This window comes from Typopeltis vanoorti, chromosome 5, assembly GCF_054136105.1.
Source record: "Typopeltis vanoorti isolate ZY-2024b chromosome 5, IOZ_Tvanoo_1.0, whole genome shotgun sequence".
NCBI classification, from domain to species: Eukaryota; Metazoa; Arthropoda; class Arachnida; order Uropygi; family Thelyphonidae; genus Typopeltis; species Typopeltis vanoorti.
The window spans coordinates 17,068,769-17,096,308 of record NC_143553.1 but is presented as its reverse complement, the minus strand read 5'-3'; the positions used below and the strand labels follow the sequence as shown (position 1 = coordinate 17,096,308).

General features: G+C 38.2%; 1 protein-coding gene across 2 annotated transcripts in view; it reads left to right on the top strand.

Annotated features, from left to right (window-relative positions):
- LOC150106251 (mitochondrial 10-formyltetrahydrofolate dehydrogenase) overlaps positions 1–27,540 on the top strand; it is a 654,974-nt gene that overhangs the window by 524,738 nt on the left and 102,696 nt on the right. For both annotated transcript variants that reach the window (XM_090392273.1, XM_090392274.1), the window contains exons 18-19: positions 12,967–13,065; positions 14,732–14,805. In XM_090392273.1, coding sequence (XP_090248399.1) covers positions 12,967–13,065; positions 14,732–14,805 — 173 coding nt within the window. The remainder of the gene's footprint in view (positions 1–12,966; positions 13,066–14,731; positions 14,806–27,540) is intronic.

Below are 27,540 nucleotides of genomic sequence, written 5' to 3'. Positions count from 1 at the left end.
TACATTTAGGACCTGGGCTTGTCTCAGTTTAGTTCCATTCTTCACAATTCCATACCTTGTTCCTCCAGTTCTTGACTCTCATTTTCTTTAAGTCATCCTCCACATCGTCAAGCCATCTTAACCTTTTTAACTGCTCTGTCATCCCTCATTCGCTGAACATGTCCTAGCCACCTCAGTCCTCCGCATATGGATAAATCAACCTTGAAAACACATGTAATTTATAGACAAAAAAATACTAGTGGTGGTGGTGGGTAGTAGATAGCATTTTTGTAGGTGATGATGGTAGTGACAGTTTGCTGTAGTTGGTGGATTAAGTGGTGGAGAAGGAGAGTTGTAGAGTAGGTGGCCTCCCTTGATGAGTCTTTGGACTCCTTGGAGGTGTCATGTAATAATAATAATAATAATAGTTTAGTTTTACTAAGCTCAAGATTATGCATTTTAGTAATATAAGGCAATATCTTTTCGTAAACAGTGGAAAAGGTCCAGCACTGGCTAACCACAGTCATATCTTGTTTTGGGAACTTTGCATATGAAGATAGACTAATGGAGTATAGCCTCTTCAAAGTTTGAGAAACAGAAGGAGAAGAGGAGATATGTAAAAGCATATGAGCTTGTTAATGTTTTTACGGTATAGTTACAGGAGAAATTTAGCAGCTCAAAACAGGTAGGGAGAGAATCCAGGGTCATCCTTGGAAGCTAAGCAAGGGTGTGGTCAGGAAGAATGAGAGGTCCATATTCCTTTCATGGCATGTAGTGAGTAAATATTATATTATTATTATTATGTGACACCTAGAGGGAGTCCAAAGACTCATGGAGGGCGGACACCTACTCTACATCTCTCTGTGTCCACTGTTCAATCCACCAATTACAACTACACCAACGCCATCTACTACCTGCCACCACCATTAGTATTTCCACAGACAATTACAAACATCCATGCCCATGGCAGGATTTGAACCCGCAGCCCTTTGGCTGGAAAGCGGATACGCTAACTGCTTCGCCAACCAGGCAGGCATGGAATAAGCTGTCAGTGGGTATTGTGAATGTGTCTTCAGAGAAGTTTTTAATGAGAGATATGATATGTACCAAGGAATTACACCTTCTCAGGCCCTCCCTCGATGAGTTTCTTACTTCCTGGAGGTGCTTTTAAATGATAATAAGTTGAGATTTTAATTTACAGTGATATAAACTGGAAATAAGTATCATCCAAACATGACAAAGCGAGCCAATATATTGAGCTTTTGAAAAATAATTATCTCAAGTAGTGTAATGACAGGAACAAGGGATCAGGAATTTTAGACTTAATAATAGCATTGGAGAGTGATGCTATGATTGTCATGAATAGAGAAAGCGATTATATGGTACTTGCTCAACTTTTCTCAAACACAGCATTGATGTGCTATGGGTTTTGGACACTATATATTATATAGACTTGATATTTAAAAAAACTAATAAATAAAAATTGATATATGTGGGATTAGGATATGGTTTTCTTAAATACTATTGTTAAAGCTGCTTGGTAGAAAAGAAATTAGTAATGTTTGAGATCTAATTAAGAAGCAATTGGAATCATCAGTGAGGAGTTGTATTCCTAAGGTTAGAAGGATGAATAGAGTGGGAGCAATATAGATGGATCATGATATTAAGTAGGTGTTATAGAAGTTATGTGGAAATAATTGGACTAGTAGGCAAAGGAGAAATGGAATATGCAAAAAAGCTAGTATTACAAGCAAACAAAAGTGATTCTAAAGGAGTTTTGCAATCTTTGACAAGTAAGAAAAGAAATCAATGTGGGAGAGTGACTTTACTGGATCAAACTGGTGGTATCAGAATTAGGACAAAATATAAATAAAAGACTAGATTAAGTGATCATTTTTCTAGTAATAATATAGTTCACTAGCATTAATATAGTAGTAGTAATATAGGCAGTATTAATAAGGAAGAAAAAGGTTAGGGAAGAGAAGTTAGCAAACTTTATTTGTTCAGATATTGAGTAATCTACATGTCATTGAAGTTATATTTTATTATTATTATTACGGGCGACTCCATGGAGTCCTTAGACTCATCGAGGGAGGCCCAAAACATCATGTCCACACAACTATTCGACATTCTCACAGTATCTATCATACCTTGCCTTGAACTCACTGTCATAGCACACACACAACAGACTCTGGCAGCTTACTCCACTCATTTACCACTCTAAAAGTAAAGAACCCAGCTCTAACACCCTTGCTAACCACACTCTTGCCCAGCTTCAATAGATGTCCCCTAGTTCTCCCACCACTAGGTCTGATCTCAAAAATATCCTCTGAATTAATCTTATAGAAACCCTTCAGCAATTTGAATGTCTCAATCATATCTCCCCTTTTCTGCCTATCAACCAATTTCTGCAACCCACAAATCTTCAACCTGTTCTCATAAGGTTCATTTCATAGACCTGCTATCATCTTGGTCACTCGCCTCTGGATCCTCTCCACCTCCTCCCCATCAAGAAGAAACCTCGGTGACCAAATCTGGGCACAGCAGTCGAGATGAGGTCTTATCAAGGCTCGGTACACAGGAACAATAACTTGCCTGTCTCTGCTCGTCAAATTAATTTTCAACAACCAAGTCAGTTGATGAGCTGATTTAGCCACTTTTGCAATGTGCCCCCCCTAAACTTCATCTCCCTATCCACCAACACTCCCAAGTCCCTGGCCTCATCAATCTCATGGAGTACAGTTCCACCAATGTGGTATACTGCTGCTAATCTTTACACCCCAAAATGCATAACCTTACATTTTGTCACATTAAATTGACATCCATTCTCCTTAACCCAGACCTCCAATCTATCCAAATCATCCTGCAAGATTTTGACATCTTCTGCACTTTGCATCATCAGCAAACAAATGAACTGTTCCTCTGTGGTCCTAAACAGCAGTGGTCCAAGAACAGAACCCTGCAGCACACCATTAGTCACAGGCCGTCTTTTGGACTCTACTCCTGAATAAACCACTCTCTGATATCTCTCTATCAACCACCCACCTATCCATCTCACCAACCTTATATCCATTCCCATGTGTTGCAATTTACGGATTAGAATTCCATGTGGTATCCTGTCAAAGGCCTTAGTCAGGTGTCCAGCAGTATCACTGTAAATCCATTACCATTATCCAGTTCAGCTGTTACTGTGTTGTAAAACTTGAGCAAGTTACTGAGGCATGATCTACCCTTCACAAAGCCATGCTGACCCCTACAGTAGCTCATTTTCATCAATCCATTCCTGTATTTTTCCCTTGACTACTTTCTCCAAGACCACGACTCCTGATATGCTGATCAGTTGGTAATTTGCAACAATAGTCTTGGATCCTCCTTTATGCAGTGGAACTATTTTCCCCTCTTTCCACACCTTTGGGACTAAACCAGACCTGAGACTCAGATTAAACAACTGATAATTCTTTAGCTGCTTCACGTAAGAACCGTGCCGGTATACCATCCAATCCCACAGATGTATTCACATTAAGGTTCTGTAATAGACTATTCACCTCCACTTCATTCATCACAATTCCCATATAAACGAATGGTTCCTTCATTCTTTCAATGTCACCACCTGGATGATATACTCTTGTAAAGTGCTCGCTCAGTAATTCCACTATATTGACTGATTCAGTGGCCTCCTTACCATCGGCATTCCTTAAAATCATGCTGCCGTGTACAGTTTTTTTTTTGCTTGCAGCATATTGAAAGAATTTAGCTGCTTCACGTAAGAACCGTGCCGGTATACCATCCAATCCCACAGATGTATTCACATTAAGGTTCTGTAATAGACTATTCACCTCCACTTCATTCATCACAATTCCCATATAAATGAATGGTTCCTTCATTCTTTCAATGTCACCACCTGGATGATATACTCTTGTAAAGTGCTCGCTCAGTAATTCCACTATATTGACTGATTCAGTGGCCTCCTTACCATCGGCATTCCTTAAAATCATGCTGCCATGTACAGTTTTTTTTTTGCTTGCAGCATATTGAAAGAACTGTTTGGGATTCTCTTTAGCTTGCATAGCTAGTTTCCTTTCATAATCCACTTTTGCTTTTTTTACCACACTCTTTACCCTTCTGGCTTGCGCTTTATGCCGTTTTCGTGCGCCTGCAGCTCACCTTTCTTTTTAAATTCCCTCCACAGTTGTTTCTTTTTTTGTAGCTCAAGCTTAATGGTGTTATTCATCCATTATACAATCAGCCATAACCTCCTGTAAATGCTCCTTGACCATTTCCCATGCTCTATCGACATCCAGCCTTTGCAATTTTACATGCCATGGCACTGAACCAAGCAATCTCCTAAGCTTGTCATACTTGCAAGCACAGTAATTTCACATATACCCTGTCTTAATCGAAAATTCCACACCTTTAGCCACCTCCCAGGTCAAGACCTTATGATCACTCTTGCCAATAGGTGGCAACATGGTCATATTCATTACAGTCAAATTCTCAGATGCTATTACCAGGTCAAGCACTCTCAAACCCCTAGTATTTTCAATTACATGCTGTCTCAGATAGTTATACCTTAATAATTGAATAAAATCCAGTTCCTTCCTCACATGTGTGTCCTCTTCCTTCCAATCAATTTTACCATAGTTGAAATCCCCCCATAATAATTACTCTCCTTCCACTCATTTCATCAATTTGTTTATGCATACTAGCTCTGCCATCTATTCCATCACCTGGTCTATAGCAGCACCCAATTGTATATTTTGTTCTGCCAGTCTCAATCTCACACCAAATAGCCTCAAATGAGCTCTTTTCACTCTCCTGCAATACAGCTTCAATTCTCCTTGGCTGCAATTCATCAACTATCATCAATAACACTCCCCCCCCCATTTTATTCTCTCTGTCCCTCCTAAACACATTGTAACCTACACATTCTGTCCCACTAACTATATCATCTTCTGTCAGCCATGTTTCACTAATGCCAATAACCTATGGCCAGGAAGAGCCAACCAAGGCCAAAAATTCTTCCTTCTTGTTCCTAATACTCCTGGCATTAGTATACATGAAATGCAGAGGTCCCTTTGTCCCACCCCTATCATGATGCATTATTCTAACTATCCCATTCTGATTACGTGTCCTTAGAACTGGCTCGTATACATTATATACATTCTTATACTCAACTGTCTCAGTGATGTCTGCATATCCACATCCCCCCCCTCCTTGGTAGTTCTAGTTTCCCTGGTTCTGGGCATCCATTTTCACTTCATTCAGCAACACTTTTTCCAGTCTCCGCACACCAAATCCATTCATCCATCTTGTATAAATCCTTTCGCCCATCAAACTCATTCCACACGTCCACGAATTCCACACCACACCATTTGCATAACCTGCCCATAAAGTCATTTGCGATTATGGCCCTCCTTCTAAACTCCTCTCTGTTGTACCGTGTCAACAGACTAGCCATCCTAACTCTGTCACTCTTTTCTTTCACTACCTTTAACAATACTTTCAAGTCCTCTCTCATAAAAAATTTATCTCCTTTCAATTCATTTATACCTGCCACAACTATCAATTCTTTCACCCTCTGTTTTTGCGCTCTAATACTCTCATTTACATCCTTAAATTTTGCACCCGGTAAGTGCGATTTAGTTAAACTCCCATCTATCACACCTCCTAATAAGGAGTCACCATACAACACTCTTTCCTTCATTTCTGAAATTCTCCCAATCTTACGCTTATTTTTCCTTTCAAACATTTGTTTATTTCCATTAGCCGAGGTACTCTGGAAAGAGTTTTGCAGTACTCCAACTGCCGCTGCACACTGTGTATTACTCTGTGTAACCTTGCAATCTGACTCCTTACAAATAATTCCTCATTTTTTTCATCATTTAAACCATTTTCTCTCTCTGTATAATTGCTTTCACTCTCTCTTTGATCACCGCTTTCATTGCCATCTTGTACAACATCGCAATTCCCTATCAAGCCACTATTTTCACTCACATTCTGGCTTTCTTCAACCACAACAATCTCACGACCTGACACATACTTCAATTCCTCACTTTCCTTACACTTTCTGCACAGTCTCCCACCACTATCATTTTGCATCCAAACTCCAGCCTCTTTCGGGAAAGCATACATATCACACATATCACACTGGACAATCTCCCTCAAATTAAAGTTTTTGAACAAAGGCGTCGTATTTTTGGACGCCATTATTTTTCACCGTGTTGGCGTCATGTGCTATTCTATGAAACGTATCTTTAAAATACTAAGTTAAATAAAACAGAATTCACACCAAAATCACACAGACACAACAAGCTACCAAAAATAAACAATACTACATTAAGATTTAAACCAATATTCCAATTTTCACTCAAAATTATACTTAACTTTCGGGAGCTCTCTGAAAACACCTCCTGTTTTAAGAGACTCTGAAAGAATTGACATTACACTTAACTTGATTATTTCGTAATAATCTTTCTCTTGAAGAGATAGAAAAAAAGAAATTATAATAGAGTAACATAGAAAGTGCAAAATGTTAGTAAAGAAAACCAATCCAAGCAAAACTAAAACAATGAAAATAGGAATAGATAAGGAAAACTATTTCTTTTTTAAGTTGTTTTTAAGTTGAATTTCTTTTTTAAGTTGTTTTCGTTCCCTTTGGCATTTTATAAAGCTTTGTTTGCACACAATATGTCTACAGTGTTCCATAATTCTGAGGGAAGTGAGGCTATGAATTTCAGAATATATATAAATGTGAGCCTCCGTAGCTCAGTCAGCATAGACGAAGCCCTTTGGTCGGAAAGACCTGGGTTCGATTCCTGTCAGTGACGTGAGGTATCTGGTCTCTTTCAACGAAAGGTGAGTTAGCTAGTCTCCTACAGAGGTAGGGTTTTTTCACCCCCCGGAAACTCTGGTTTGCATTTTCTGGTTTTTGTCCCCCCAGAACATGCAAACCGGCCCCATTAACACATGTATTGACGGACATAGGATTTTGGTTCCGAATACTTACACAGTAAAATGTGTAGGTCTACGCGTGAGCATAAATTAGGATAGGAAGGAAAACAAATTTCAATATACTTAGAAAATCATATACTTCAAGAAGTACAACAATTTGCATACCTTGGCAGTCTCATTACTCATAACCTTGACAACACAGACTTAACATAAGTTTTAAAAGAGGTATACCGTGATTAGACATATTGATACAAAATAAATAGCGGAAAAAACTCACGTAGAAAGATTATTTAATAGTATAATTTTCGCCAGGCGAAAATTATACTATTAAATAATCTTTCTACGTGAGTTTTTTCCGTTATTTATTTTGTATCAACAGACTTAACATAGGATATTCTCATGAATAAATTAAACAAAATGTGGGAAAATAACAGCATTTCAAAAACCTCAAACTAAAACTATAAAACCATCATTATATCTATGGTGATATATGGAGCTGAGACATGGAGACTCAACCAAAAAGAAATACAGAAAAGCAGAGAATTCGAAACGAAATCCTTAAGGAAAATAAATAAGAATCACTGGTCAGAACACAAAATAAATGAGCAAGTCAGACATGAATTAAACTATAGAGATAATATTATTATTATTATATGGACAACTCCATGAAGTCCTTAGCCTCATTGATGGATGCCCTAAATATCATGCCAAGCACTATCCAACATTCGTACAGTAACTATCATACTTAACTTCGAACTTATTCACAGTCATGGCATCCATAACTGATTCTGGTAACTTATTCCAATCCTTCGCTACTCTCCAGTCAAAAAATCTAATTCACACACTCCTGCTAACTACACTCTTGCTCATTTTCCAATGTTCTCCCACTTAGTTCTCCAACTACCAGAACAGGTCTTGTGGTGGAAGAACAGGTAGGGGAAGAACTTCCTCTCTATTAATCTTGTAAAAACCTTTCAGTAAATTATAAATTTCAGTCATATCTCCCCTTTTCTGTTTGTCAACCAATTTCTATAGCCCCATATCCTCAACCTATCCATAAGATTCATACCATTGACCTGCTACCATCTTGGTCCCTAGATCCTCTGTACCTTCTCATTTTCTACAAAAAACTTGAGTCGCCAGATCTGTGCACAATAGTCAAGATGTAGTTTTACTATCATCATCATCCAATTCCTGACATGTACAGTCAAGAGGTGTACAGGATATGATAGTAATACATGAAAAATTTACATCATTACTAACTTCCTATCAACAATTTTCCTCCAAATCAGTCTGTTACTTGTCAAGATTCCAACATTATCAGATCTTATATTTCTATCATCTAAGGCACTTTGTACCGTATCAATCCACCTATATCTTGGTCTTCCTCTGGGTCATTTTCCTGCCAACCTGGCAGAGAACACTTGTTTTGCTAATCTTTCCTTGCCCATTCTGTTTAAGTGACCATACCACCTGAGATTAGCTCTGCTAACACATTCCTGGATGCTGACAATTTCAAGTTCTTTCCTAATATCCTCATTTTTAATATGATATTGCCATTGATGCCATCTGTTCACGCCTCTAATCTTTCTCAGGACTCTCATATCTGCGGTCTCTAGACTTTGGTCAAGTGTTTTACTTCTGACCCAGCTCTCAGATCCATAAGTTAAAACTGGTTTGAACACTGTCTTGTATACAGCTAATTTAGTGTTCTGACTAATTTCTCTCTTATTCCATATGAATTTATTCAATTGACTTCCTACCATACCAGCTTTGTTGATTCTGTTGTCTATTTCCATATTTAATTTACCATCTTCACTAAAAATCGTGCTTATGTAGCTGAAAGGTTTTACTTTTACCACAGGTTCCCCGTTCACAACGCAGTCGACATTTTCAACAATTCTACCTATTTTCATTGACTTTGACTTTTTAATTCTGATCTTCATATCATATGTATTACAACAGCTATTCAATTTAGTCAGGGAATCTTGCAAACTTGTAGCGAATTTATTTAGAAGTATAACATTGTCTGCATAAAGCAAAGAGCTGACATTAACATCTCCAATTTTGATATCATGTTTAATACCACTTTCCTTCATAATATAGATAATGAATAACAGAGGGAATAATGTACATCCTTGTCTCACACCAGATTTAACATTAAACCATCTTCCTGTACTTCCTTCAATTCTAACTGCTGACTTACAACTCAAATAAAGACCAAGTATTGCTTGATATAATGCCCCATTGACACCATATAACTGCAGCGTATTGAATAGCATCTCTCTTGGCACCTTGTCATATGCCTTTTCCAGATCGACAAAACTTAAATACAGATCTTTGTTATATTCCCATGCTTTCTCGACTATTTGTCGTAAAGTGAAGATCTGATCCTGACAGCCTCTATTTGGCCTGAATCCAGCTTGTTCTTCACCAAGCTTTTCTTCCACAATTCTTCTCAACCGTTTCTCAAGTATACTTGCATAGATCTTGCCAGGAACACTCAGTAGGGAAATACCTCTGTAATTCTCACATGCAGTTTTATTTCCCTTTTTATATATGGGTACTATTAGAGCTCTACTCCAATCATCGAGAATTCGTGCCTCTGTCCAGGCTTTCTGAACTATGCAGTGCAGCCACTGTAAGACTTTTATACCACCATACTTCAGCATTTTTAGTCGAATATCCTCTACTCCTGCTGCCTCTCCACATTTCAAGCCTTTGATGGCTTTTTCTACTTCAAGTATGGATATGTATTCCTGACTGTATGCCTTTTGAGTGTTTTCTACAACTGTGCTATCACTGCTTGTTTAATTTATCAATTTTTCGAAGTAATTACTCCATACTTCAAAGATATCTTTTTCTTCCGTTTTCATGTCACCTTGATCATCTCTAACTTCTTTTACAGCACTCTTACTTCCATTTCTATGCTGCTTCAACAACCTCTAGAATGTCTTACAACTGTCTTGATATTTATTTTCTCTATGTTCTTGCCAAAGACCTCCCATGACTTTTGTTTAGCTAGTTTTGCACAGTGTTTTGCTTTCTTACATTTGTCTCTGTATTCTCTAAGAACAAAAGCTGACTTATTTGCCAGAAACTTTTGATATGCTTTCTTCTTTTCCTTCACTGCTTCTTTAACTTCCTGTGTCTACCATGGAGTTCTGAATTTTCTATCCTTGCAGACAACCTCACTACATGCCTCTCTGGATGAATCAATCAGGGTTTTCTTCAAAGCTTTCCATTGAATCTCCAAGGTTTGGTTCCTGTTCTCAAACTATTTCATTTTTTCTTCAATGATCTTTATATAATTTAGTCTACAGTTCACATCTGAGAGCTGCTCAACTTTTATTCGCTTTAAAACTTTCTTACATGTTATTCTTTTCAATATGAAATTCAATTTTATCCTGTTCAAGACTAAATAGTGATCACTTCCAATTTCAAATCCTCTGTACACTCTGGTGTCCTGCACCAGGGAGAAAACATCACTATCAACAATAACATAGTCAATGAGACTTTTCTTATTCCTTACTTCTGTTCATGTGAATTTGTGCACATTTTTATGTTGGAACATGGTGTTAGTAATAACCAATCCATATCCTGAGCAGAAATCCAACAGTTTTTTGCCATTATTATTAGCTTTGCTCTTTTCTCCAAATTTTCCCAAAATATTTTTGTATATCTGACAATCATTTCCTACTCTGCTATTTAGATTCCCAACAAGGACCAACTTTTCCTTTTTCATTGTGTCAGTTGCTTTTTCTAAAGCATCATAAAATTCCTCCACTTCTACCTTAGTAGAACCTTCTGTGGTACCATAGGCATAAATTAGTCTCATTGTCCAATTCCTTATTCTGATATTAGTCCACATCACTCTACTTGAGACTGCCTGCCATTCAAGAAGATTAGCCTCATATTTTGTGTTGAATACTATGGCTACTCCTTCTTTTCCTTGATTGTCATTTCCTGAATATAACATTTTGTATTTATTGCTCAGAAAGATCTCACCAGTTTTTGTCTTTTTTGTTTCAGTCAACCCTATTATGTCGATCTGGTACTTATCTAATTCCTCAGCTAGCTCGATTTCTTTGCCATTCAGGCTTCTTTTGTTGATAGTACCGATCTTTAACTCTGGTGATGTTGAGTTGTGGTGTGCTTGGGGAAAGCAAATCTTTAACTCTGGTGATGTTGAGTTGTGGTGTGCTTGGGGAAAGCAAATCTTTAACTCTGGTGATGTTGAGATGTGCTTTCAGATTTGTTCCAGGAGCTGATTCTTTGCTGTTCGCCCTGGTTCCCTGGCGAAAACAACGGGAGCCTTGTTTAACTGGGCGATGCCCCAGCCGTCATGAAATTTTATCTTATTGTGCCATCATTTTATATTTTGGTTTAACCAATAAGAATACAATTTGGTCAACTAAATCCCACATTGCCAGCCCATCCTCGTTCGTTCTGTATCTAGGTAGATATCCAACAGGGTGCACCACAAGAAGGTGAGGATTGGACATTAGGTCAGAAGCTCTGGTCGGTTCTCCGCATTCCTTTAAAGGCTATGTGACGGTCTCCTCTCAGTTATACAGCTTTGATCCTTAAGCTCCCCAAATAAGCGCCCCCTTATCATATGACTTTTCCAGATTGGCAAAACTTAAATACAGATCTTTGTTTTATTCCCATGGTTTCTCAACTATTTGTCATCAAGTGAAGATCTGATCCTGACAACCTCTATTTGGACTGAATCCAGCTTGTTCTTCACCAAGCTTTTCTTCCACAATTCCGTAGTTTTACTAAGGTCCTATAAAAAGGTGTAATAACCTGTTTGTCTCTGGTCGTCAGGGTATTCTTCAGTAATCAAGTAATCCGGTGGGCTGCTTAAGCCACTTTTCTAGTATGCTCTCTAAAATTTAACTCCTTCTCCACTAACATCTCCAAATTCCTGGCTTCTTTCATTTCCTGAAGTACAGTTCCATTGGTGTGGTGCACAGCTGGTAATCTTATCACTCCAGAATGCATAACCTTACACTTTGCTACATTAAACTGACATCCATTCTCCTTTGCAGAGGCCCTCAGTATATCTCAATCATCTTGCAAAATTTTAATATCATCTTTATTAACTATTGCTCTGCCCTTTTGCATCACCAGCAAGCAACTGAATAGTGCCTTCTCAGATCCTTTCGTATATCGTTAACATAGAAATTAAATAGTAGTAGTCCAAGAACAGAGCCCTGTGGCACACCACTAACCACAGGACTTACACTGGACTCTTCTCCTAAATAAACTACAATCTGGTATCTCTCTATCAACCTCTTATCTGCTTTGACACACTTTATATCCATCCCCCATGTGTTGCAATTGATTAATTGGAATTTCATGCGATATCACTGTAAACCGATTACCTTTATCCAATCAGCTGTCACTGTATTACAAAATCCAAGCAAGTTACTGAGGCATGAGCTGCCTTTCATAAAACCATGTTTGCTCCCTCCTATATAGTATCCTGTTTCTGTCTATCCATTCATGTATTTTGCTCTTGACCAACTTCTCCAATACCTTGACTGTAACTCCAGATATGCTGATCAGTTAGTAATTTGCTACATCAGTCTCAGAGCCTCCTTTGTGCAATGGAACTATTTTTTTCCTCTTTCCACCCTATCATAGATTATATCATAGATATAATTCTTAAACAACAAATAAGATGGTTTGCCTTCAAAGAATGTACTCTCAGAGATCACCACATCATCTGATGAATGAAAAAGAAGTAGAATAATAGAGTAACATTAAAGTTAATAAGGGAAATGTGTATACTCTGGCATTTCTTGCATGGAGAGTTTTAGGCATTGTAAGTAAGAATTGTATATGTGAGGACTATGAATAAATCTTAGATGTTGAATAATAGGTATTATGTCATTTAGTAAACCTCCTATGATGTACCTTCCTATTTGCACTTTTGATTCTGCAGAGATATATTGTATTTATAATAATATGCATCTACATATATATATATATTTTTAATGTACACATTTTCATTAAATTTGAATGCAGGGTATGGGTGGTGTTTTCTTTAATAAAGGAGAAAATTGCATTGCTGCAGGTCGTTTGTTTCTAGAAGAATCTATTCAAGAAAAATTTCTAGATAGAGTGGTAAGTAATTTTGTCATTTTTAACATACTGTTATAATTTATATACTTGGTCATTATTAGTATTATTATGTGTATTGTGTGAATTTGGTGCTACTTACTAATTTTGAGTTAAACCATGGATAGCTAATATTTTTCTTAACTTTCATATCAGACTTTATTAGATTGTTTGCTATTATTAGCATCATTATCGTGTTATATTTATTTACCATTCATGCTCTCACCATCCCATGTGGCATAACAACATCCATGCATAAATGCTACTTCTCGCCTTTTTGCTCACCACTTCCTGTTGAAACTATCAGGAATAGCCTTGATCTTTGGTCCTTTCCCTTGTTCTGTCATACAGAACATCTCTTCAGTGTCAACTCTGTAACTATATCAACAGTGTAAATGTCTTAATCATATAACCTCTTAGTCTTTTATCCACAATATCACATGCCCTCAGTCTATCCTGATGTCATTTTTCTCTGTACCCATTCAAAGGGTAATTTATCTCCTTCAAATTCCAGTGATGAGATCTGAGCATAGTGATCCCAGTGAGATCTGGGTTTTATACAATGGTATTACAACCCTGATTAGACCAGCAGAGATAGAAGAGATTACCATTCCTCTATTGCAAACCAATACAAAAACGAAGAGTTAAAATGAATTGTCATTGGCTTTTTTTTTTTTTTTTTTTTTTTTTTGATAAGTAATTATAAACAATATAAGAGGGGAAAACATTTCAAGGTTTTTCTGTTTTTTGTCCAGGAAGATATAAGATGAAAATCAGAGAGAAAAACAAGCAAACAAAAGTAATGAAATGTACCAGGGATGTAGAGCAAGTCATAATAGATGGGAAAAGATTAATGCAATTAAAAGAATTTACTTATGAAGCATAACATCTGATGGGAGAAGTAAAAGAGATGTGAGAATAAGAATAGCACAAGTAAAAAAAGGCATTTAACAAGAAAAGACCACTATTAACATCAGAAAGTATGTCATTCAGAACAAAGAAGCTCTTTATTAAAAGCTTTATCTGGAGTGTGGCTCCCTCTATGGATTAGAGACATGGATTCTTCCACATCAAGACTTTTAGCATTCAAGATGTGGTGTTGATGCTAAAGATCACATGGACAGAAACAGTTACAAATGAGGTATTAAGAAAGGAAGAAGAAAAAAAAGAGACATACTACTTACATTAGAAAAAAGGAAAAATAATGTGATAGGACATCTATTAAGACACTCAGGCTGGGCTACAAATTTGAATGAGGAAAGACCAAGAACCCAGTACATGAGTGATATCAAAAATGGATGAAGCAACCAAACTGTGAAACTAACAGCACAAAACAGAAGACCACTATCGACAGCCCATGCTACCCACCAACCGATAGGTTGAGAAGAGAAGAAGAGTCTGGGTTCATCCTAACTTCCTTGTAAAATATATATTTTTTTAATCACTTCATATAAGTAATGCTTATATGTATACAACAAGACAGTTGTTCAGAAGTGATTTTCACATTTTTCTTAATCTTGTGTAGATTTTGTACTGTACGCATCTTGTATAGTTGCAATACATCCTGTTTTCCTGTCAGGTATATTTAACTTACTAAATGCATTTGACTATAACTAATTTTTTTAACTCTCTCTCTTTGTCTTTTTTATTCCCATCCTCCTTTTCTGACTAGCTTGAAGAAGTGAAGAAAGTTGTTATAGGAGATCCTTTTAATAGGTCTACTCAACATGGACCTCAAAATCACAAGTAAATTACTTTTTTTTTGTACTTTATAAGAAAAACATAATAAAATTAAACTTTTATTTTCGGACTAGTTTACAATATATTACTGGCATTTAGTAAAATGCCAGTAATATATTGTAAATTAAATTGCATATTAAATAATTAAAGTTAATTAAATTAAAGTTGATTTCCTGTATACTTTCAATTCCTTTTCCTCTCCTCCTCCTCCTCCAGTTCTCAGGAACAAATACCCAAGATAAGACGAGCATTTAGTGAAGCTAACTGCATCTTATTTTTGGCCTTATCTTGTAGTAAGCTTTAACAGACCTGTTGGGATCATCATTTTAGTTTCCATTATTGGTAATTCAGTTACAGATGAAGTATTCTAAACTTTATGTGTAGCAAAGAACTAAGCTAAATTTGTTTGTTACCTTGTGATTTCATATTAAATATGATATTGTTATGTTATTTCATGAATATCACATTGTTTCAGTAAAAATAAATAAATATAATAAATAAATAAATAAATTCATAGATATTACTGATTTTCACAAATCTGCATTACTGGACAATGCAGACTTCTACATTGTCCAGTAAGGTCATAGCTTTGGTAATTTTAGATTCTCTTTCAGGATTTATTCCTGTTGTGTAGTTCTTATGCACTTAAAGGAAGCTATTGCTTCCATGAAATTGTCTTCACTTATATGTATAGGTATGCCTTATTAGGACACTAGTTCCTTTTCAGTTAAAATTTAAATTGTTTCCATAATATTCTAATTGAGTACGTGTGTCACCATGGTTGTAATTAATGCTCTGCTGTTGATACTGGTTAGAAAACCAGTGAAATATTAATTAGTTATTATTTCTTCTAGTATTCTTTATGCTGTGAAGCACACTGTTATTATCATCACTTATACCACCTTGTTTATTTGATAAAAGCTGATAAATCAGTACTTACGTATCAGAATTGTAAGAAACTTAAATCTTCTTTCACTACTGGTTTAGAAAAGAGATCAGTAGCTGTTTAAAAAACATAAAAATGCATTGCATTTGGAAAGATACTTATTCCGAATTTTCAGTCATCCACATATGAAGACTTAGAGACTATAAAAAGGACTCATCAAACCATTATTCCTAATGGCTTGATAAAATTTTAGAAACTTTCAGCAGGATAGGAAGGGAAAGCGTGGTGGTGGAGTACTGCTTATGATAAGTGACGACCTATGTCCTCTAAGAGTGGAGGCTTTGGAAGGCAGTGACACTAATAATTTTGAAAGCATATAGTGAGGTAGAGGTGGGCAAGACAGGATATTTAGTGGGGTGTTGTTACAGACCCAGGAGCAGAGAGGGTGGGGACCAGGAGATGTTTAGACAGTTGAGTTTGGCAAGTGCAAGAAGAATGATTGTTATGGGAGATTTTAACTACAGTAGTATAAACCGGGGAGAGGAAGATGCATGTAGCAATAAGGGAATGGAATTTCTAGAATTCTTGAGGGACAAATGTCTTAGGCAACATGTAATAGAGGGAACAAGAGGTTCAAGAGTTTCGGATTTGGTTATAGCATCAGAAGAGTTGATAATAACTGAGATGACATCTCTCTCACCAGTTGGAGAGAATGACCATATGGTTTTGACTTGGAAAATGAATAGACATGCAGGAGTATCAAAGAGACGGGAACGTATGTGGAATTATAAGACAGGTGATTATAATAGTCTAAGACATCAACTTGGAGAAGTTTCATGGAATCAGGAATTGGAAGGCCGGGATATCATTATTGTGTGGGAAATTGTGAAAGAATATTTGTTAGCAGCAATGGTAAGTTGTATACCACAAGTGAACAAGAGGACACAATTTGGAGTAAAGTGGATGACAAACAATAATAAACAGGAATTGCATGCAAAAAAGAGGCTGTGGAAGAGATATAAGGAGACAGGAGAAGATGCATGAAGAGTATAAGACACAGGCCAGAAGAGTGACTAGTATGGTGAGGAGGACGAAACTGGAATATGAGAGGAGATAAGCCCCAAGATCCAAAGAAAATCCTAGGGAATTTTTTAGGTATGTGGCCAGTAAGAGGAGAAATAACTGTGGAAGAATGATATTGCGGGATAAAAATGGGAATAGAGTGACTGATGCAGAGGACATAGTGGAATTGTGCAATGAACAGTTTATAGGAGTATTTCATCCTGGAGGAGACAGTTTTAGTACTATAGGGATAGGGCAGGTTCGACGTTTAGAGGTATAGAAGGAAAGTGTGTTTCAAATACTGAGTACTCTGAATGTCAGTAATGCTGTGGGACTGGATGATATTTCACCACGAGTTTTGAGAGAATGTGCTAGGGAACTGACAGTGCCTTTGACCTGGCTTTTCAATGAAAGTCTGGCTGCAGGAAATGTGCCCATGAAATGGAAGAAGGTAAGATAGCGCCATTGCATAAAGGTGGTAGCAGACTGGAAGTGTCTAATTATAGGCCAGTCTGTGTGTCATCAGTAGTTATTAAGATCTTGGAGAAAGCAGTGAGAGACTGTATACAGCATTGGGCAGATGAGGGTGGTGTTATCCGTGAGAGTCAACATGGATTTGTGAAGGAGCGCTCTTGTTTTAGCAATATGCTAGCATTTTATAATAAAGTTACAAGAGCATTAGATGAGGGAAAGGAATATACTGCCATTTTCTTAGACTTAGCGAAAGCATTTGACAGCATGCCACATGATAAGCTGATATTTAAGTTGCAGCACATGGGTCTGGATGTCAGATTGGTCAACTGGATTCAGGATTAGCTGTCCGATAGGTATCAGAGAGTTGTGTATGGTGGGACAGTTTCAATGAGGCAGAGGGTTACAAGTGGGGTCCCACAGGGCTCAGTACTGGGACCTATATTGTTTAACCTTTATATCAATGCCATTGCCAGTGGATTGCAAGAGGATATTCAGTTGTTTGCGGATGATGTGAAGCTGGGAAGGATTATTAGTAATAGTGGAGATGTAGTAGCCCTGCAAGAGGATTTGAATAAGCTAGATAGATGGGCAAATGAATGGGGGTGTCGGTTTCATGCAGCAAAATATAAGGTCTTGAGGTTTCGGAAACATCGATGGGACGCTGCTTACTCTATGGGAGGAGTTATATTGGAGGAAGAACGGGAGACTAGAGATCTGGGTTTGATGATTGATAGAAACGTGAAAGTTAGGTGACATATTGCAAAGGTGGTGAAGGTAACGCAGAGGATTGCTGCAATAATGAGAAGGACACTGACCTGCAGAAATAAAATAGTTATCATTCCATTGTATAAGACTCTGATCAGACCACACTTACTATTGTTCTCAGATTTGGTCTCCGGGATTTGAAGGGGATAAATTAACTGTGGAAAGGGTACAAAGGCGGATAACAAAGATGTACAGTCCTGAACTCATAGACCTGCAGTCTATGAGTTCAGGACTGTACCATGTTAGTTATGAGGATCGGCTGATGGAATGTAGACTGCAGAATTTGTTGGATAGAAGAAGTAGAGGTGATATGATTGAGACTTTTAAACTGTTGAGAGGTGTTATGTTGGAGGTTTAATGGATTTTTTTCAACACTCAAAAAGTATTAAATTAGAATTTAATGCTTCCTATATTTCGTCCTAGTCACTAGGACATCTACGGGGATTACAAAAACAATTAATGTAACATGCACACAAAAACTTACGATACTAAGCCCAACCACGTGGGTGACACTAAAGTCCTATCTAGGTGGAGCGCCCTCTACGGGCGATAGTAGGTGGCCTGGAATGTAAGGTGGGACCTCTGGTGATGAGTGTTTCCCAAATCTTCGGAAGCTTAATGCAACCGTATTTGTTAAGATTTGGTTGGTTTCTGAGAGCTGCTGCTGCTTCTAAGAAAAGTCTCTTTTTCTTGAATTTGCTGTGGTGGAGCGTGGTGGTTTTCTTCCATGATACTCTGTAGGTGGTGTCCAAAACATGGTCAGCCAAGCCTGAATGGCCATAGTTGTGTTTAACGATGTACGACTTGTGTTCCTCCAGGCGGATGGATGCTGTTCTGCCTGTCTGTCCAAAGTACGCAAGCTTACAGGAACAGGGTACTTTGTAAACTCCAGGCAGAGAGAGAGAGGAGGGAGCTGATCTTTCGTAGAACGGATAAGGGTAGCAAGTTTGCGGTACGGCTTATATGCTGTGTGTAGGTTATACTTTTTTAGTATCTTGGCTATTTTTTCCGAGGTGCGTCGGATGTAGGGTATGGTGATGGCATTTTTAAAATCTTGTTGACGATAGGGATGGGGAATGGAGGAGGAATTGATTATTTTTTTGATACTGTGTTCGCTGTAGCCATTGGAGAGGAAAGTTCTGTGTATGTGGTTAATCTCAGTAGTGAGGGCGGTTCCACTGGAACAAAGATTGTGGGCTCTCTTGGTAAGGGTTTTAATGATGCCAAATTGTTGTGAGGGGTGGTGGTGGGAGAGTTTGTGAATGTATCTGCCTGTGTGTGTGGATTTTTTTGTATACAGTGAAGGCAAGTGTATCATTAGGCAGGTGTCTAGGAAGGGTAAACAATTGTTCTTTTCCTAAAAAAAAGTATAACCTACACACAGCATATAAGCCCTCCCCACAAACTTGCTACCCTTATCCGTTCTACGAAAGATCAGCTCCCTCCTCTCTCTCTGCCTGGAGTTTACAAAGTACCCTGTTCCTGTAAGCTTGCGTACTTTGGACAGACAGGCAGAACAGCATCCATTCGCCTGGAGGAACACACGTCGTACATCGTTAAACACAACTATGGCCATTCAGGCTTGGCTGACCATGTTTTGGACACCAGCCACAGAGTATCATGGAAGAAAACCACCATGCTCCACCACAGCAAATTCAAGAAAGAGAGACTTTTCTTAGAAGCAGCAGCAGCTCTCAGAAACCAACCAAATCTTAACAAATACGGTTGCATTAAGCTTCCGAAGATTTGGGAAACACTCATCACCAGAGGTCCCACCTTTCATTCCAGGCCACCTACTACCGCCCTTTGAGGGCGCTCCACCTAGATAGGACTTTAGTGTCACCCACGTGGTTGGGCTTAGTATCGTAAGTTTTTGTGTGCATGTTACATTAATTGTTTTTGTAATCCCCGTAGATGTCCTAGTGACTAGAACGAAATATAGGAAGCATTAAATTCTAATTTAATTCTTTTTGAGTGTTGAAAAAAATCCATTAAACCTCCAACATAATGTCCTCACAGCACTTAAGCCTCTACACAAGAATGCTAATCATCCATGGAGATGATTTAGCACATAAATCCAAGCAATATGGTAAGTCAAAACTACGACTATCTAGACAACTAAATAGGCTGGCCTTTTTAAAATGATGTCGGGATACAAGAGTGATACCAAAATGTGTTAAAATGAAGACCAATTTCCATTCCAAAAAAGCACTCCGTATATATAAACGTCCCAGCCTAGCATTACTACGCAAACAAATTGCCTCTACTCGTGCCGCCCTCGCAGTGACGAATGTCGCCATTGGCTCCTTACAGTCAGAGCTCTCCACCATTCTTAACCCTGAACTTTGGTCGATTCTCTCTGACATTTCGGAAACTTCCGCACAGAGAGAATTTCAAAAAATAAAAAACAAACACGTCAAGAAATACAGCAACCTGGTTAAAGACAAACCACAACTACAAATTCAACCGCTCCAGACAGTAATAAACCTCTCTTCCAAAAGGCTCAACGAGGATGCCGTCAGCGCCCTTGGCCTCGGCCGTAATTTTGCCGTTGCCCCGAAAGAAGTGCCGGTGCTCGATGTAATGGTTAACGTCGAACGGGGGATCGGTCGCTTACCGTCGGTGGTAGCCAACATCCTCGCTCACTCTTCGCCTCCTAAAAGTAACTTATCTTATGCCCAACGCATGGCTCTCCAGAAACTACGCAAAGAAAAAAAGTATCGTCATCACCAGAGCGGATAAGGGTAATGCCACAGTTGTTCTTAATACCAGCGAATACAAGCGTAAAATGAACATTATCCTCCACGATCGCGCAACCTACATCCCACTAGAACAAGACCCCACAAAAACACAAGTTAAGAAATTAAAAATCTTACTTAAAAAAGTAACCTCCTGGCCCCCTGACTTCACGAAAAAACTTAAACCTTTCCGCTCCCATCCCCCCCGAATATACGGTTTACCAAATATCCACAAACCCAATTCCCCACTCAGACCTATAGTAGATGCCACCAATGCACCTTGTTACAGACTGTCTAAACAGCTGGCCAACTCTCTGTCCCCCCTCACCGGAAATTCAGCTTCCTATATAAAAAACTCGACCCACTTTAAAGCCCTCACAGAAAATTTAACCTTGAACAATACAGACATATTAGTAAGCTTTGATATCTCCTCTTTGTTTACAAATATTCCCTTAACTGACACTTTATCTCTCTTAGAAAACGTTTTCCCCTCTGACATCTTAGATCTCTTTTCCTTTGCCATCAACTCTGGGTATTTCTCTTGGAATAACAAAATCTACAAGCAGATAGAAGGAACCGCCATGGATTCTCCCCTCTCACCCCCCCTTGCCAATTTCTATATGGAAGATTTCGAAAAACGAGCCATAGACTCAGCCCCACTCAAACCTTCTATCTGGCTAAGATACGTAGATGATGTGTTCTCCATTTGGCCTCATGGCCCAGACACGTTAGACTCCTTCCTCGGTCATCTCAATAGCCTACATCCAAGAATCCAGTTTACTATGGAAAAGGAAAAGAACAAATGTTTACCCTTCCTAAACACCTTAGTCACGCACCTGCCTAATGATACACTTGCCTTCACTGTATACAGAAAACCCACACACACAGGCGGATACATTCACAAACTCTCCCACCACCACCCCTCACAACAATATGGCATCATTAAAACCCTTACCAAGAGAGCCCACAATCTTTGTTCCAGTGGAACCGCCCTTACTACTTACCACATACACAGAACTTTCCTCTCCAATGGCTACAGCGAACACAGTATCAAAAAAATAATCGATTCCTCCTCCATTCCCCATTCCTCTTGTCAACAAGATTTTAAAAATGCCATCACCATACCCTACATCCGAGGCACCTCGGAAAAAATAGCCAAGATACTAAAAAAGTATAACCTACACACAGCATATAAGCCGTACCGCAAACTTGCTACCCTTATCCGTTCTATGAAAGATCAGCTCCCTCCTCTCTCTCTCTGCCTGGAGTTTACAAAGTACCCTGTTCCTGTAAGCTTGCGTACTTTGGACAGACAGGCAGAACAGCATCCATCCACCTGGAGGAACACAAGTCGTACATTGTTAAACACAACTATGGCCATTCAGGCTTGGCTGACCATGTTTTGGACACCACCCACAGAGTATCATGGAAGAAAACCACCATGCTCCACCACAGCAAATTCAAGAAAGAGAGACTTTTCTTAGAAGCAGCAGCAGCTCTCAGAAACCAACCAAATCTTAACAAATACGATTGCATTAAGCTTCCGGAGATTTGGGAAACACTCATCACCAGAGGTCCCACCTTACATTCCAGGCCACCTACTACCGCCCGTAGAGGGCACTCCACCTAGATAGGACTTTAGTGTCACCCACGTGGTTGGGCTTAGTATTGTAAGTTTTTGTGTGCATGTTACATTAATTGTTTTTATAATCCCCGTAGATGTCCTAGTGACTAGGACGAAATATAGGAAGCATTAAATTCTAATTTAATTCTTTTTGAGTGTTGAAAAAAATCCATTTAACCTCCAACATAATGTCCTCACTGCACTTAAGCCTCTACACAAGAATGTTGAGAGGTGGTTACAGGGTTGACACTGGGGAGTTCTTTCGCTTGGTTGAACAGTGGGAAATTCCAACCCATCCCTGGAAGTTATGAAAGGAAACTGTTTGCAAGTGGGTGAGGAGTAGTTTCTTTGCATGGAGGGTGGTTGAACCATTCCATGGTTCAACCACCCTCCATGGAATTCATTGCATGATGGGGTGGCGGGAGCGAGAACTGTAAATGAGTTTAAGGAGTGGTATGATAGACTTTGTGTTTCTCAGGGGGGGGGGGTGCCTCCCCTCGATGAGTCTTGATGGACTTTGTGTTTCTTAGGAAGAACCTCCCGCGATGAGTCTTTTGACTCCATGGAGGCCTGAATAATAATAGTAATAGTAATAACTAGCTCAACTGTTACAGAGGAACAACTATCGTCTGTGACAGAACAAAGTAGTTTGAATAATTAAATTAGTTTTCATGAGTTTCACAAGTTTCACTTGTTACCCATTATATGGATATTTGCTTTAGCTACTCATACTCGCTCTCCAACCTGCAGTCTATGAATTCAGATCCTATCTTGACATGGAGGCTACATTCTACTTTTTTGGTAAATGTCTGAAGTAACTTAAAAAATTTTTCTGTTTGGTCTCCAGTTGTTTCCATATTATGTAGTCCTTAGCTCACTCATGTTACTAATGCACTATAAGTTACGTTTTGTAGGTTAGTATCACAAAGAATTAAAAAAGCCTGTGTCACTTAGTGGCATTTAGTATCGTAGAGGCTGTGCTAACCTATATTAATTTAACAACTGTGTTACATCTTCCCTAGATAGATTTCTGTAGTGTGATGGTTTAATGCCTTTTGGCGTAGATGTAAATCCAGAGTTGGCAATGGTGTCCAACAAGTGTACGCAGAGTATACTGAAATGGATCCATTTCAGTATATTCTGCGTTATAGTGGCCAGATCGTTAGTTCCATCCACTTTGGCCCAAGACAATACTGCAATGTGATTTGTCTGTCTCATGATGCCTTTAGTGGCTTTTAATGCATGCAGGTAATATAATTTTTGATAAGTTCTGTTTGAATGGAGCAGAAATTCTGTTTTATTTCTATTTATAGAGCCTTTTGTTATATGAGTTATTATTATTATTAACATCTGACCTCCATGGAGCCATAGACTAATTGGGGGAGGCACATGTATAAAGCTTATCCAACTGTGCCTTAAACTGATTTAGTGTGTCTACATTCACTACACACTCAGGCAATGCATTCCACTCACCAGCCACTCTTCATGCAAAGAATCTGTGTTTCTCTCACTCCTCTACTTACACCCTCCTTATACAGTTTCCATGGATGGCTTCTTGTTCTATCCCTCTCTCTTCCATACTATGAGAAATTTCTGAGAGATTGGTGAGAACTAGGTGAGAACTCTGGCTTCTTGTTCTACCCTTCTCTCTACCATTCTATGAGAAATTTCTTCCATGTCAACCTGATAACAACCTCTAACTTATATGTCTCACATGAGGCTTTGCACCTGGATTTATATTCTTTCAGTCTATCTTTATTCCAAAGACTACTTATCACCTTTGTGGACCTGCACTAGATCCTTTCTAACATATCCTCATCAACATGAAAACCTAGTGACGAAATCAGTGTACAATAATCCATATATAGCCTGATCAAGGCATTATACAATGCAATAATAAACTGTTTATTTCTGCACATCAAGGTACTCTGCATCATTGTCTGATGTGATGACTTCACAACTTGTGTAGTGTCACCCTTAAATTTCAAATACGTGTCTATTCCCAATCCCATATCTCTTATCTCTAAGTCTACAAGACATTTGTTACCTTTGTATAATACATAATTTGTTAAAACATGAGCTCCTTTTTAACAAGCCCATTCTTTTAACAACTTCAGGGAATATTGCTACTATTAACCCATTTCTGTATGCTAGTTCTCACAAATCTCTCCAGTACACCTTAGCTACAACTCCAGATTTACAGATTAGCCTATAATTTGTAACTACAGCCTTACCACCACCTTTATGCAGTGGAACAATTTTACCTTCTTACTGCTCTGTTGGAATCTATTCTGTTGCAAATTTGTGGGTTCGTATCCCACAATGGGCATGGATATTTGTGATTGTCTGTAAAAATACTAGTGGTGGTGGTCGGCGGTAGATGCTGTTCATGTAGATGATGATGGTAGTAGTGGTGGTGGAGACAGAGAATTGTAGAGTAGATGCCCTCCCTCAATGAGGCTTTGGACTCCCTAGAGGTCTCTCATAATAATAATAATAAAATTCTTATTAAACTGATATGCCAATGCTACTACCAGTTCCTTTGAACATTCCCTTATGATATGTCATCAAATTCTATTGCATTATGGACATCAAACTTACTTATTTCCTCATATACCTCCTGCTTACTCACAATTAAACTATCCTCTTCTATGTCCTCTATGCTTGAGTTTGTCATCATTCTATCCTGATGAGGATGAAACATCCTTATAAGTTGTTCACTGAATACCCCAATGATGTCTTCTGCAGCAGTTACTATTCTACCATTTTCATCCATTAATGTTATCTTACCATAATCATTCTTATTTCTACTTACCACACATCTGAAAAACTCTAAGGTTTATCCTAGTCTGATTTGCTAATTTCTGCTTATACTATAGTTTTTATGTTCTTACTAGCTGACTCACCTTCTTGGCCTACTCTTTATTAACCTCATACATATTTGTGTTGCCTCCACAGTATCCTCTTCTTCCAAATTTCATGCATAATCCCTTTATTCATCCATTTGATACCTAGTGTATTCAGTCTTTTGACCTTTGGAATATATTCACAAATTGATGTCAAATATCTTTTGGTCATTTCCCACACAGCATTTATCTCCCTCCTGCTTAACATCTCATTTCATGATATAGCTCCAGGGTGTCTCCTAAGTTTGTCATAATCACTAGCCTTGTAATTCCACATATCTTTTCCTCACAGATGTCTTCATATGGCCAGCCACAACCCAGGTGATCACTTCATGATCACTCTAACCAACTGGGGAAAGTGCAAAACCCCCTCCGATGAAGTGATCAGATCCAAAATTCTCAATCTTCATGTGCCCTCATTTACATACTGCCTAAGATAGTTATCTCTCAAAAAAATCCTTCCTTCTTTCTAAATGCTCTCATTCTAATCTATATTACTTCTTCTTTTCAGCCATTTTCTGTCCACTGTTGGACAAAGGCCTCCTCCAGTTCTTTCCACTTTTCTCTGTTCTTGGCAATGGTTGACCAATTTTCCCCAACAAAATTTGACAATTCATCAGTCCACCTTCTTTTAGGAAGTCCTCAGCCTAGTTTCCCTTCTTTTGGAATCCAGTTCGTTAGTATGGCGGTCCATCGCTCATCTTCTCTTTTGGATAGATGTCTGGCTCATTTCCATTTTAGTCACTTATGGTGAAGAATGATGTCAGTGATGTGAGTCTGGCTTTTTATCCAGGTGTTTCGCTTATCTTTTAATGTAATGCCTAGCATCAACCTCTCCATTTTTCTTTGAGTTGTTAGTTTATTTGGCAGTGCTTTTGTTAGAGACCAAGTTTTACAAACATATTTGATGACTGGAAGTATACACTGGTTAAATGTCTTTCTTTTTAAACAGAGTGTGACATCATTGTTTTAAAAAATGCTTTTCAATTTTCTGAATGCACTCTAGGCATGTTGAACTCTCCTATTTATTTCCTTTTGGAGTTCACAGTTTAGATCAATGAGATGACCTAAGTATGTATATGAAGAGACTCTTTCCAATAAATTGTTTTCTATTATTATGTTTTTTGGTGTTACAAAATGATTAAACACGATTTTAGTTTTTTTTTTTTTTTTCTCTGATGATTTTTTGACTGACTTTTCTGCTTTCATGATATTAGTCTTCTGGAGTGTTTGCAAAAATTATGATATCATCGGCATAACTTAGGTGTGCTAAGTTTTTGTTATTAATTTTTATACCAAGGTTTGTCCAGTTTATATTATTAAATATTTTTTGAAGGACTGCTGTAAAGATTTTGGGTGATAGAGAGTCTCCTTGTCAGATACTTTTTTCAATTGATATTTTTTTGCTACTCATGTGAAGTTGGATTGTTACTGTTGGAGTGTGGTATATTTCCTGGACGAGGTCCATATATTTTCGAGGAAGTCTGAATCTGAAGTGCTTTGATTATTGAATTAGTTTTGATGGAATCAAATGCTTTTTCATAATCAATAAAGACTAAACAGAGAGGCAATTGATTTTCTTCTGCTTTTTCTATTATTTGTTTTACTGCATGATCAATTGTGTTAAAGCCTTTATGGAATCCTGCTTGTTCTACTGGTTGATTTGAGTCTAGAAGAGGGGGTTAACCTGTTTATTACTTTTGTGAGAATTTTGTACAGATTGGAGAGAATGCTGATTGGTCTATAGTTCTTTACTTCTTCCTTGTTCCCCTTTTTAAATAACAGTATCAGAGTAGCATTTTTCCAGTTTTCTGGTATCTTCCCCTCTTCTAGGTATAGATTTAGTAAGTTTATGACATGGTGAATTATGTTGTTTCCTCCCCGTTTAATTCTATGTGAATTAGGTCTTCAACAGGACATTTTCCATTTTTCATTTGTTTTTAATTCTTGTTTTATTTCACCTGAAGTGAATGGGGGGATGAATTCTATATGTGATGGAGAAGAGTTTTTTATATTTGATTTATTTATTTATTTATTCATATGGAGTTCCTTCCTTTTCTCCCCCGTCCCTATTGGGGCGAGTTGAGCCCCCTCATGGGGGATTAAGTATTTATGGCTGTAGATCCATGTGTTCACGAGGCCGGTTTGCCTGCTTGCAGGATGAAAAACCCCAGATAAACTGGGGGAAAAACCCTGCTGCCCATGCCCAAACCGGGCTAACTTGGCTATGGCTGAGGAAGATCCTTAAGCTCCTCACGTCGACGACAGGAATCGAACCCAGGACAC